At 45.1% G+C, this 14,342-nt stretch overlaps 1 protein-coding gene across 3 annotated transcripts in view; it reads right to left on the reverse strand.

Annotated features, from left to right (window-relative positions):
• Positions 1-10,158: 10,158 nt before the first annotated feature.
• The window catches only part of GAK (cyclin G associated kinase), a 76,593-nt gene continuing 72,409 nt past the window's right edge, over positions 10,159-14,342 (reverse strand). For all 3 annotated transcript variants that reach the window (XM_083481367.1, XM_083481366.1, XM_083481365.1), the window contains one exon: positions 10,159-10,911. In XM_083481367.1, coding sequence (XP_083337493.1) covers positions 10,810-10,911 — 102 coding nt within the window. In that variant the 3' untranslated portion in view covers positions 10,159-10,809. The remainder of the gene's footprint in view (positions 10,912-14,342) is intronic.

The raw sequence follows: 14,342 nt of genomic DNA on the forward strand, positions 1-14,342 counted from the left end.
GGGTGTGCTCCCATCGTTCGGTCCCAGCGCCTGCCAACCTAGCAGTTCGAAAGCACCTCCGGGTGCAAGTAGATAAATAGGGACCGCTTACCAGCGGGAAGGTAAACGGCGTTCCGTGTGCTGCGCTGGCTCGCTAGGTGCAGCTTGTCACGCTGGCCACGTGACCCGGAAGTGTTTGCGGACAGCACTGGCTCCCGGCCTATAGAGTGAGATGAGCGCACAACCCTAGAGTCTGTCAAGACTGGCCCGTATGGGCAGGGGTACCTTTACCTTTACCTAATGAAAACCCACCAGCCTTTTAGTGTGAATTCTCTTGGTATACACGTTCTTGTTTACAATTTTGTCTCACGTACTCGTTTTTTGCAAAACAATTTCCCCGTGTGTCCAAGTTGGCCCCTGAAGTTTCTCCATCCCTGTGTACTACCCAGTGTAGCTGTGTCTACTCGGACAGGCCTTTCCCACCTGAAGTCAGTTCCCCATTTGTGAAAGGCCCTTTCTGATGAGGTGTGTCAGCCTCCCTCATTATAAAGCGCCAAGAGGAATTTTACAACATTTACCGTATTTTTTGCTCTATAAGACTCACTTTTTCCCTCCTAAAAAGTAAGGGGAAATGTATGTGCGTCTTATGGGGCGAATGCAGGCTGCGCAGCTATCACAGAAGCCAGAACAGTAAGAGGGATTGCTGCTTTCACTGCGCAGCGATCCCTCTTGCTGTTCTGGCTTCTGAGATTCAGAATATTTTTTTTCTTGTTTTCCTCCACCAAAAACTAGGTGCGTCTTATGATCTGGTGCGTCTTATAGAGCGAAAAATGCTGTGCAGCAGACACGGTTAAATGATTCAAACACGTACCCATGTAGAGATGCACCAGAACTACCAACCCACAATGGGGGTTGACTGGAAAAAGGCAGCATTACAGCTGTCACTCCTGCAGAGCGACAGGATGTACATTTTAGACTTATAGGCCCCTTGAACTACTATCTTAATTTCTCTGTTTTCTCATGGCCACAGCAGCGTGAACCCAAGGTTTGAGCATTGTAGTGTTACAGCAATAAATAACCAGCAATATCCCTCACCGCCTGGTCGCATCACCGTCTTCCCCTATTGTCAGACGGATGCCTCCACCCCCTGCCAGTGACATTATATTAAAGCGCTCCAATACTGCAATTTTCTCTCAGAGCTCTATTGTTGTTGCAATGTGCCCAGAGGCCATTAATGTCTGATAGTTACATGCTCTTTGACCTGCTGAGAACTTGGGCACCCTTGAGAACTCCCAGTAATAGCATTTGCACCATGCTGAAATTTAAAGAAAGCACTTGCGTTCATCATCTATCAACCAGAGCACTCGCATTACACTTGACACCAGCAGAATGAGTTTCTAAAGCGGGGCTAATTGTGTTTACCGTACACAACATTTTAATGAATGTTAAGATCTGTCAGATGCAACAGGAGAGGCTGGACGTGAAGGAATTAACCATGACACTCCCCCTTCTCTCGAATCAGGTCCCATGCCACCAAAGGTGAGAGGGGGAGGCCTAGTGATATTTTTCATGGTTGGTTTTGTCTTATCAGCAGTGGGGAAACTTGTGGCCCAGAGGCACGGACAACCCCTGGAGCTAACTTTATTCATCCATTAATAAATAAATAAAATAACCAGAGGTTAGACCTAGGGTCCCTTGTCCCCTTGGGAAGGAGTTGCATCGGCACCCCCTCAAGGAAAAAAACCGCTTCACCACAATAGCCGTATTGGAAATGACGACGTTTTACACGACCCAAGTATTCAAAATTGTCCAGAGTAAAAAAATTCACAAACCTTTGGCCCACGGTGCAAGGATAGCGAGCTTCTCCCACGTTTGATCTCGCTGTGACAACGGTGGCACATTGCCACACACATACGCATCATATACTCCCATCGTTCGTTAGGAATTTGTTGTGCCCCTCCCCCTGCGCCTGGGTCCCTGGCGGAAAAGAGTTTTGCCAACCCCTAGGTACGCCTCTGAAAATGGCCGCTGACTGGACCAGACGATTGAATTACACGGTTGGTTGGTCTGATTCAGCAGGATTATATATCCCCTTTCCCCCCTCTGTCCTTAAAAGTCAAGTTTTGCAGTGAAGAATCACAAATGCATTCCTAAGGATTTCTCCCTCCTGACTGCAATCATTAAAATGAAGAAGCGGAGATTCACCGATAGAAGCAGCAGCCATCAACAAGGGACGAGAGGTCAAGTATTCCATTAACAGCTGTCAGAAAGGACGCCAACATCACTTAGTGTTATAGACAGTCATAGTGAAATTGACGGGATTCAACTAATGGCTATTAAGATTCGAAATCACAATGGGTATTGGAATCACGTCGAGGCACCGTCAAATGAACTAGGAATGGGAGGCTGGCAGGAGCGGAAGGACTGGGCTTGAATGTTATTATTCTAGATGGAAAAACGGGCGATACTAGATGCCGTACTGATGATGTATACCCAAATGAATGTGATAATGGCATACTTTCTTGTGTGGCTGTGGAGATGGGAGAGGTGAGGGAAGCATCTTCATTGGCAAAAGCCAGACGCTCATGAGTCGGAGGGAAATGAGAAACTACTACAGAGCCCATGCATGCAAATTGAATCCTCATGAGTATGGAGGTCCTTCAAAGCAAGAACCTGCAGCTTTCTTTTCATGTGATGGTGTGTTTAGTGGTAGGAAAATGGAGGGGAAAGAAGGGAGCATTTAAGCTTACAGGAAGTTGTGGTTAGATTGCTAGCTGGGCAAGAGAGCAATGGGTGAAGGACAATGAGGAAGAAGGGACTCAAGCAATGGAGGCCGATCCATTCTAGGGAGAATGAGGCACTATCCCAACAGTCTCAGCCGGTCCAACCCTGCCTTCCCTCCTGTTTACAACCAGCCCAGGGAGTGGAAATACCTGTCAGTTACCCCCAGTCTCAGTGTTGCCCCTTGCGGAATGCAGCAGGGAGGACGATGGGAACAAACCTATAATTCGTTGGCTTTGGTGCCACCTGCTGTTGACCTCCCTGCCTTCTGCCCAACCAGTCGAAATGGGCACCAGCGATCTCTGCTGCCAACACACACAATGCATGCTGGAAGATAAGCTTCCTTTATCATGTGGGTCACCTCCAGATTTCTAGGAGACTCCAATGCAGACTGGAAATTTAGGTTTTCACAGTTCCTGGACTGCACTGAGGTCAACAGGATAGCGCTGAAGAAAAGGTTTCAGCTGCTACTTTGGTTGGCTTCAACACAATAAATGTGGGGTTGGATGCTATAAGAACACAAGAAGCGCTCTGCTGGATCAAGCCAAGGCTCGTCTGGTCCAATATCCTGTTATCACAGTAGCCAACAAGATGGAGGATTGTGTCCTATGCCTCAGGCGGCAAGAGGTCTTGGGCCAGCCTTGAGTCAGTTCAACACAGCTGTGTTTCATATATCAGTTTATGTACACAGTTTAAAGCAAAACAAAACAAAACAAAACAGGGCAGTGTGTTCACCCACCATAATCCATACACCACACGTTACCAAACTTTACACACCCAATTAACAATCTCCTTTTTATAAGTATGAATAAGGAAAGCAATGTTCTGCTTTTGTTTTGTTTTTTAATGATTGAATCATGATAATTTCAAAGTAAAGTACTTTGATTGAGCACATTATGTGCCAAACATTCGAACAGATTATCTGCAATTGTTTACAAGGTGCAACCTCAGACAATGCTCATTTTATATACACACACATTTATACATTTTTTTCATTTGACTGTTACCAAAATTACTCAGCACATAACAATTCCCATGAAGCGAGAAAAAATAAGATTTAGGTTTCCCTTTGCCCATCCGCTTACCAATCCCAACCCTCCACCCCCCCCCCAAAAAAAAACCCAAAACAGACAGACTACCTATAAGACAAAGACATGAAATGGTGGCATGTCATGGAGTAAATAAAATCCTCATTCATTGTTCCTCAGTTTCATGAAACAATGTACAGTACATTCACCAAAAGATAAGATTGCCAAAAGTGTCCACAATGCTCCTGTTTTGATTTTTTAAAAAAAAGTTTAAATACATGCATCCTTCATAAAAACAGTTGCATTAATAATGTGAAGTTTGATTCTGAAACACAAGAGCCATTTGGAAATAAGAGCCAAAAATGAGAAATCAAGTATGCTGAAATCAGCCCCCCCCCACCCCTCCCCATACGAGTGTAATAGATCCCTTTTTTATTGCCTTAATATAGTTGATCTTAAAAAGCATTTTATACCCATTGCTTAGTATTTTGCACTTACTGCACTGGTCAACGAAGCAATCCTAAGTGGCAGGTGGCCATTCCGGATATTCCAAAGAATTCACTTCAAAGCCATAAAAGCAAAGCAAAAATCAACCCAAGAAATAGTGATTTATTCATCTTTTGAAAAAGGATTTCCAGGGTATCTAACTGTGTCAATCATTCCAGTGCTTGTAGCAGGACCTTCAGCCTGTGGGTGGCCCTAAGTGGAGTTACCCAGATCTACATGTTTGTATGTTCTACAGCAGCGGTTCCTACTTGGTGGTCCATGGACCCCAGAGAGTCAACGTAACCCACCCAGGTGGTCCGTGGCACCATTCACATAACAAAAAATACCAAAGAGCTATCAACGTTTTCAAAAGTAGGGATTCCCTGGCTTGGCTTTTGGGGGGAAAGGGGTCTGCAGTCCTTAGCTAATGGGGAACCAATGCTCTACAGCCTTCTGCAGGCAGGGGGAATAAAGAAGTGCAGGCAGCAGAGGAGGGGCTCTGGATTGGCCAAGCCATATATAAATACAAGGAGGGTTTAAGGACTCTTGGTTGGACTAACCCATTCCAGACGGATTCCAGGTATGACCACCCTAGGCTTGGCCCAACCTTGGTTCACCTGTATGTATTCACGCCAGCTAAATATAAGCAAGACTGCCTGCTTGCTAAAGAAAAGAAAGCCAAGAGAATTTTTTTTAATCAGATATGCGGTAGCACTGCATCTAACTCAATCTATACGTTTGTGGTTACTTGTTCCTATGAAACACCCCCATGTGGTGAAAAGTGGATAATGCCATGGGGAAAGCAAAACTGGAAGTGTTTTGCAGGATGGGACCACTGATCAATATGTTGGGCAGCTTTCTCTCCCTCTTCCCCTTTCTTAATCCAAAAGAACCTTAGGAAGAAATTGATTTTTTTTTTAAAAAAAGGGGGGGAAGCAGCTCTGAAATCAGACAAAAAGCTAGAGATATCAGGCATTAACATTATAGTCTGAAATACCATTTTGGGGCTTTGTGGTCTGAGCGATTCCTTTTGATGCCACACTGCCGCTGGGAGAGAAAAGCATAGCAGTCTTCACTGAACACTTGACATGGAGAGCCTGGATAGCTCAGCTGGTTAGTGCGAGGCACAGATAACGCCAAGGTTGCAGGTTCAAGCCCTGTATGGGACAGCTGCATAGTCTTGCATTGCAGGGGGTCGGACTAGATCAGGCATAGGCAAACTCCGGCCCTCCAGATGTTTGGGACTACAATTCCCATCATCCCTGACCACTGGTCCTGTTAGCTAGGGATGGTGGGAATTGTAGTCCCAAACATCTGGAGGGCCGGATTTTGCCCATGCCTGGACTAGATAGGTTGACTTCAAACACTACAATTCTATGTTCCTCCCATGACTTGTAGAGGAAGTGTGGTTTCTCACACCCAATCCGCCCATTTCACAGATTGCCCAGAGCAATCTCCGCGAGTCCACGGTGAGAAAGCTATTCTTGTACAGCTGAAGCTGACTTGCTAGGCCGCAGTGGCTGCGATTCAGCCAGTGGGCAGGGAAACCGTAGCTCAGCGGTAAACCAAAGGTTTGGCATGCAGGAGTTCTAATGTTCAATGCAGTTAAGAAAGAGTCAGGGAGCAGGTGATGGAACAGCCCCAGGGGAGGTGCTACCAGACAGAGTAGATAACACTGGACAAGATGGACCAAGAGTCTTGGTGTCATGGCAATGTCTTATGCTAAGCTGTGACCTCCAAACACATACAGTACCCACAGCACGTACATCCCACAGAAATCACAGGAGTGAGTGAGAGTCTCGACGGCTGCATCATGGGTCCTCAGTAGCCATATTAGAAATGAACTTTCCTTTAGGCAACAGGGAGGAGTTGTGACAACTGGCTCTTAATTCAAAGAGGCATTAACGTAGCCTAGAAGTTCAGAACTGCTTCTGGCTCCAGGGAAGACCCTGTAGGCACTCCAAGCATCCGAAATCAGTCTGTTGACACTGGGGATACTTAAGCGCAGGTGCACACCTCCACTTCTAACTCCCTTATATAAAACCCACCTTTCTTCCATCCCTTGTAACACTGGGGTTGTTTAAAATTAACATCCTTTACACCAGTTGGTAACATTTAAATAGATTTGTATTTTACCAAAGCCACAATATAGGCAGCCTTAAAATAAAAGTCAGAGAAGTATAAAACTGTTAAAACTTAAACTGAAAATTTCACTCCTTGCCCATTGTTTCAAAGCGTATTTTATTTTTATACCGTGTTACAATAATATACCAGAGCCAAATAGCCTTCAAAACTGGAGTGTGCCATCTTTCAAAATTAAAGACTGTACTCCCACTTATTACCCTTCCCTTTCTCCATTCTCCTAATGCCTCTCTTACTACTGAAATTCAGACTGCAGACATCTTAGGGCAAGAACCTGCCTTTCATTTCACATTGCTTTGTAAAAGAACCATTAACACGAACAGAGCAATATTCATCTCATTTAAAGTACTTCTTTCCCAAGTGCTCAGTGCAGATTGCACTATATATTTCCACCCACCACCAAAGGTGCAAAACAACTCTTCAAATCTGGTCTAGCAGCCCAACCACTTTATCAAAATAAAGCAATACACTGGAGCTGCAGCATCTCAAACAATGGATTTTCCTTTAAATGAAAAATGTGTTCTCCCTCACCCAAATGGCATGATCTATGCTCCTTTCACGCAGCCACGAAACTCTGAACTGCTGTGGAACTCTTACAAAACACACCCATTCTATAACATTTACAAAAGCTCTTTGGGTGGGAGAGAATATCAACTGCTTCTACAACATTCCGCAGAGTTCTGAGTTGAGGGCTGAGACTGGAACAGGGGCAGGATGTGGAGAGAAATCTGTAGTCCTCATTGTTGTTGAGATCATCCTAAAAATATCCTGGAAATTCTGTCCTTGCTTTAAGATGGTTCACACAGGTGTCACCATAACTGTTTTTTCTTTGAGAGCAACCAAGATGGGAAGGAGTAACATGGAAGTCACTCTTTGAAGAAGGACCGGCCATTGAAACTGGAAGCATCGAGTTCCTAATATTGTGTTGTTAGAAACTTGCCAATATTTTGACATCACACTGTGTACTTCTCTCTCCCACATCATTGGCTGGTGAGGAAACACACAGAAAGACAAGAGGAAATCATTTTGCTCCTGATTACAGAAGGGGAGGAACCTAGAACAGGGTTGCCTTTTCAACAACAAACCTGTGTTTATTGAAATGTCTAGTTCACACATGCACAAACACACCCCTTCTCCCATCATTCTGAGAGAGACAAACAATTAAAAACACTGGACACTGGTCCCATACGACAGGCTTGAAGTCTGTGTCCATAACTGGAGTCATTATCGAAGGAACCAGACTCTTGAGTGAATGTAGCCACTTAGAGACTACTGAGGTGGATTGATCACAAAGCACCAGACGCAAGGAACACATTAAAAAAGCACATCTGTATGCGATGCTGACTGCACACAAGACTTATGCCCACGTCCACAGCAGAGATGACAGGGAGACTGGGGTTTGAACGCCAGGCACATCCAAATACGACAGATGAAATGCTGTTCTTCAGTCCAATCACCCAAAGCAGAATTCTCTCGCGAAAGCAGAAACAGAAGGGCATCTATCTAATTGGGAAAAGCGGAATGTGACATGAACTGCGGTGCCCTCTGAATTTGTTATGCCAAATTGGATAAGTATAAGATATCGGCATGTTTTCTCCTTGTTGCTGCTGCCACTGCTAACGTAAAGGGCTGGGCCGCCATCGACGTACAACTTTTCTGCCCCCTTCTTAATGATCTCTCCGCCGCGTGACCAATTCTGCCGCTCCGTTTCTTCAGAAATTGCATGACTCAAGATCCAGGTTTATATCCAAAAAGCTGTGTTAGCAGCCCTGTGGACTGAATCTAGGAAGTGTGGTTTCAAACGCCTCCCAAGATAAAATTTTGGTCTGATCAAGGTTAAGAACAGAAACTCTGTTGAGGGGTGCTTAAACAATGAAGGGCCACAAAACTAAAGTTGCATGGAATCTTCTACTGGACCTACTCTCTCCCTCCACCCCAGCAGCTTACTGTAGCCTGTCTTCCACAACTCCCATGTTGCTTCAGCTGCACGTAATAGACAGGCCCATAGCTAAGCTCAAGGCCTATTCAGCGACGATGTCACTTGTGCATACAAAGCAGATAATCAGTGTCTCACTACCCCCAAGTGAAGCGCAATCCCATTTATTTTTCACACCTACATCACGTATGACTACCAATCGTCTGCTTGATTCACTTAGGCCTACCTAAGTGTGTAGGTGTGAACTATGAGTCAATAAAGAGGAGTTTAGCTTACGCATGCTATTTTGGAGATAGCCAAGAAATGGCCACACACTTGATCAGCCTTTCCATGGCCTTATAAAGCACAAGGAAAAAATACCTGCAGTTTCACACCTGAGGGGGGGGGGAAGGAAATTCTTTTCAAAAAGTTGTAACTCATACACATTCTCTGCTTCAAGATTTATCTCTTTAGGCTTGGACATCTTCCCCAGGCTGAGAGCCACATTATGTGACTGAGTTTGGTTGCTCAGGTTGTATCCCAAAGTACATTTCTTCCCTGCCTTCTCTAAGTCCACTCTCTACAGAATAGAGCAGCACTGACTGAGTATACTATAGAATTAGCAAGTAATCTGGCAGGTCTCTGTTTGTTGCAGCGTGGGTGGAAGGATAGGAGAGGTCTAACTCTGTACCAACTTTGATCAGAAAGCTGCTTGCCAGAAAAAGCACTACTCCATAACAATGCCAGAATTCTCCTCTGTGGCAGAACCAGACTGAATAAACCTTGATGGCTTGCAGACAGATTTAAAAGTGGAATCCACCTGAAAGCTACACGGTATATTGAAAAGATGCCACCACAACCTAGACACCATATTGCTGATTGAATACAGAGCTGGTCTTGATGCTCAGCAGAGAATATTGTGCTCAATTCTTCATTTTATAGGCGAGACCAATCACCGGGCAAATAGCGTATTTTCCTTTACCATAGAACTAGCCGGTATATTCAGGGATATGTCAAGGCTTCAAGACAGTACATAGATCATCATCCTGTTGTTTGATCCACACGCATGAAATTGCAGAATCAACAGGCTTCCAAACACGTGAGGGGAAGTTGTCCCTGGATGGCAAAAAGTGCACACACACCTTTCCAATGCAGCTACATGATGCAACACATATTCTGTTCAGCCTATCAAAAGCAAAAAAAATCACTGTATTTTTCGCTCTATAAGACGCACCAGACCACAAGACGCACCTAGTTTTTGGAGGAGGAAAACAAGAAAAAAAATATTCTGAATCTCAGAAGCCAGAACAGAAAGAGGGATCGCTAGGCAGTGAAAGCAGCAATCCCTCTTGCTGTTCTGGCTTCTGGGATAGCTGTGCAGCCTGCACTCGCTCCATAAGACGCACACACATTTCCCCTTACTTTTTAGGAGGGAAAAAGTGAGTCTTATAGAGCAAAAAATACGGTAAACCACTGGGCTCACATTTCAAGTCTCAGCCTATGCATCAACCTACCAACTTAACAATTCAATTATGCCAACAAAAGGCACATATACCATCAAGGAGATCAGAAGACAATGCAAATATATATAATTTCAAACAAACATTTTGGAATAAATATTTAAACAGTCTTGCCTCAAAGGAGATCATAATAAATAAGACAAGACCATGCAATCCTTAAATTAAAGCCAAACTCTGCTTCCATCTTTACATTTTTTTTGGGGGGGGGGACCACAAACACATCAAAGATTCATTCGTGTCTTTTCTTCCCCACCAATGCGACCGTTTTGGCTAAGCTACTGTTGATGCAGTGTAAGGAACGCAGGTGTTGTCAGAAAAAAATGTTTTAATTATTTACAGAATGATTACCGGAATGATTACATGAGATACCAAAGAAAAATGTACACCTCGCACAGAAACCAGAAAAGAGATGCTGAGCAAACTCACAGCTGATAAGGTAAACTAAAGCACTTTGAATAAGGCAAACATGTAAATTTAAAAAGGGGAAAACAAAAAAACAACCAAGACAAATCATAAAGACTACATAGAGGGGAGAAGAGAAATGCAAATTGAGGTTGGGTGTTTCCTCAAACGAAGGGAACACAAAAAAACATACACACACACAAAAGGGATTTGAAATGGATGATGCCTCCCACAGAAAATCTTGCCCACGCTAGCCGCCATCATTAAAATTACACGTGTGTTCAAACCCTCTCTCAGATGGCTTGGAACTTTCCACTCTCAGGGCACCACCTTCCGAGTGTCGATGGACCCAAAGTGCCATCTGTGCGCTGTGTCCTACAAGACACACCCCGTTTGTGAGAGTGTATAGATTCAAAGTGTGCAAGAACCGGGAAGCGTTCCCTGCCCCCCTCCCCTCCTCGATCCAAGGAGGCGACACTAGAACAGCACTCGGAAGATTCGGTTTTTGCTGCAAATACATTTTGAAATCCACCCCCGCTTTCAAAAAGGGAGCATCTTAGAAAAGTGATTTTGATCCTTGGTTTTCAAATTCTGACCACGCGTCGCTCAGTTCCATGAAGATCATTTTGGCGTATTGTTCGTAAGGTTGCCCCGTGGCCTGCAAGGAAGCAAAACAGAGCAGGAGTTACAAGAAACGTGGGTGTTTTCACTCCAAACATGAGCTGAGCAAGAATCCTGTGTTGCTGCCAACACAGCAATTCTGCAGCCAGGATGCAAATGTACGAACAGTCCGCCCCTTCCCAGACTTGGGAGTGTCTGGTCAGAAGTCTTGGCGTGGAAGATAGCAAAACACCTTGCCTGCCTCTTCTGCATCAATTGCTAGGCTTAGAATCAAAGAGTCATGAAATTGTAGAGTAAGAAGGGACTGTGGGGGTCATCTAGTCCAACCCACTGCAACGCAGGAATCTGTTGCCCAACATGGGGCTCGAACCCGCAACACCAAGAATGAGCTACAGAGTGAGCTGTCCTAACAGGAAGGTTCCACGTAATCCTTCCACCTCCAACTGAACCTTCTCAAGAGTCAAGTGACAGTTGCCTGTAACAGCTGCATTAAAGGAAAGCAGACACGCCCCCTCCCGCCCGCACCAGGAAAGGGCTGCCTCTGAAGACAGTTTGGAAACTTCAGCTGGTGCAGAATTCAGCGGCCAGGTTGCTCACTGAAGGAACACGGTTTGAGCATATTACACCAATCCTGGTCCAACTGCACTGGCTACCAATTAGTTTCCGAGCCCCATTCAAAGTGCTGGTTTTGACCTATAAAGCCTTAAACAGCTCAGGACCGCAATACCTCAAGGACCGCCTCTTCCCATATGAACCTACCTAGACCCTGAGATCATCTTCTGAGGCCCTCCTTCGGTTGCCTCCCTCCTTGAGAGGTCCAGAAGGTGGCAACACCAAAAGGGGCCTTCTCTGCAGTGGCTCCCTGTCTGTGGAATGCTCTCCCCAGGGAAGTTCGCCTGGCGCCTTCATTATACACCTTTAGGCAGCAGGCAAAAACGTTCCTTTTAAACCAGGCCTTGGGTTGATCTGTTTGACATCCTATGCCCTTTAAAAATGTGGCTCCTTTGCGGGGGGGGGGGGGAGGTTGTTATTGGGTTGTTGTTTTTATTCTGATTATATAACTTGTGGGTTTTTCTGCGAACCGCCCTGAGACCTCCGGGTATAGGGCAGTATAAAGGTAAAGGTCCATTAGGTCCAGTTGTGACCAACTCTGGGGTTGCGGCGCTCATCTCGCTTTATTGGCTGAGGGAGCCGGCATACAGCTTCCGAGTCATGTGGCCAGCATATCTAAGCCCCTTCTAGCGAACCAGAGCAGAGCAGAAATGCCGTTTACCTTCCCACTGGAGTGGTACCTATTTATCTACTTGCACTTTGAGGTGCTTTCGAACTGCTAGGTGGGCAGGAACAGGGACCGGGCAACGGGAGCTCACCCCGCCGTGGGGATTCGAACCGCCGACCTTCTGATTGGCAAGTCCTAGGCTCTGTGGTTTAACCCACAGCGCCACCCGCGTCCCTTATAGGGCAGTATATAAACTCAATAAACAACAACAACAACATTACAGAGGGAAACAATAACACACCTTATCTAAGCAGCTCAAGCTGTTGCTTGCTATGAGGTAGAGATGCTGTGGAGACAATATGCCAGCCTCATGTTTAAGCACTTGCACTGTCGCCATAGGCAACCAGAAATGCCATGCAGTTCCAAGGCAGGCTGGCGGAGGAGGAACAGAGCTCTCCAGTCCTTCTCTTGTGCCCGGCACAACAATAAGCCAGGCTGCCAGGAGGAGGGGAATCTCCTCTAAATCCAGCATAGGGGTGCAGCTAGCTGCTGCTACAAGCCCCCTTGCAGGCTTATATTTATTTATTTGCAGGCTGGTAATGTTTAGGGCAGTGTTTCTCAAACTTGGCTTCCCATGTCAGTTTGCATTTCTTAGTGTAGAAGGTATTGATCTGATGTGTAGAGATCTTTCCTATTCTACTTAATCCAAGAGGTTTCTGGAAGCTTCTCTGCGTGAAAGAAACAAGCAGGAGGTTCATGATGTTTGGGTTAGTCCTTCAGAGAAGATGAGCACAGCTGGCTTATCTGGTTCTCTTATCTCTTCTGACAAGGTCATGCTGACTATAAAAGAAAGGCCAGAAGGAGCCTCGGTTTCACTATCTCTTTCTATCTCTTTACCTTCTGGTGTGGTGTTCTGTACATAGCATGCTATATAAGGTTTAGTCTTATACGTTATTGTAAGTTTAAGTCTGCTGCAACTGGATTTTTTATGGACAGTGCCAATCCTGAATGTATTGGATTTGTGACCAATATGCCCATTTGCCTTCAGTAGCAGTAAAGCTTTGCTGGATGAAATACAATTGCCTCTGGTCTATTTTTTGGGAACCATGCAGCGTGTTTAAGTTTTTACTCTGCTAACGATACATTGGAATCTGCTCTGGTTCAATATTGAGCAGAATTCCGTGACATCCCAGCTGTTGCTGGACTGCAACTCCCAACATCCTCGGGATCACTGGTCCTGCTAGCGAAGGATGATGGGATTTGTAGTCCAACAACAGCTGGGGAACCAAGTTAGGGGCTTATCCACAAAGCTTCTGTAAGCTGCTGAGTGTGCTGCCACAGAGCGGATTCAGGAATTGTGCCCAGCTATAATGGACGCTGTGCAAAGGCCGTCTCACGTGTGTTACAAGCTACACACACAGAGGCCAATTCCTATTTCTGAGTTTTGTTGTTTTTTTTTAAATGTTACATACCACTTTTCATAAACTGCAGAGAGGTAAATGAAACCTCTATGCAGCTTACAGAGAACAGGAAACAGATATGGACAGTGCCAAGAAGAAGAAGAAGAAGAAGAAGAAGAAGAAGAAGAAGAAGAAGAAGAAGGTGGTGGTAAAAGCAATTCCTAGAAAGACTGCACTTGCTAGATGCGCATTATTAGATCACAGCTTCCTTAAGGAAGTTTTTGTTGCTATTTATTAAACTTATTAGAACCAAGTCCCTCAAAATGACTTACAACAATAAACAATACATGTTAAAACTGGTATAAATCAAAACAGAGGAAAGTCTAAAAATCATTCATATTTTTAAAAAGGCAGGACCAAAACATCCCACCCACTGAAGGGAGTCACAGATAATTATACGCCAAAACGCCTGGCAGAAAGGAAATGTTTTTGTCTGGCATCTGCAGGAAGTAATTATGGTGCCAGATGAGGTTCCATGAGGGCAGCATTCCACAAGCTGAAAGCAGGTAACCCGGATACCCTTGTAGGAGTTGGAGAGAAGTACCTAACTTACTCAGGCTCAGAGCCTTCCTTGCTGGTAAGGCCCATCTCCCTGCAGTTCCCCACTCTGGCTAAGAGGTGGCAACAGCAGCACATTTAGCATCCCTCTGGCCGCCAGTTCTAAGACCCATGGGCTGGCTCAAGTCCTGAAATCTTTGTTGTGCTATATGTTCCATTGTGTATTTCTTTGGACCTCTGCAATGCCTCCTACAGGCTCTGGTTGAGCTGTTCTAGGTAGGAAGTACCTAC

The sequence above is a fragment of the Podarcis liolepis genome, assembly GCF_965112155.1.
Source record: "Podarcis liolepis genome assembly, chromosome: 17".
In the NCBI taxonomy this organism is placed as follows: Eukaryota; Metazoa; Chordata; class Lepidosauria; order Squamata; family Lacertidae; genus Podarcis; species Podarcis liolepis.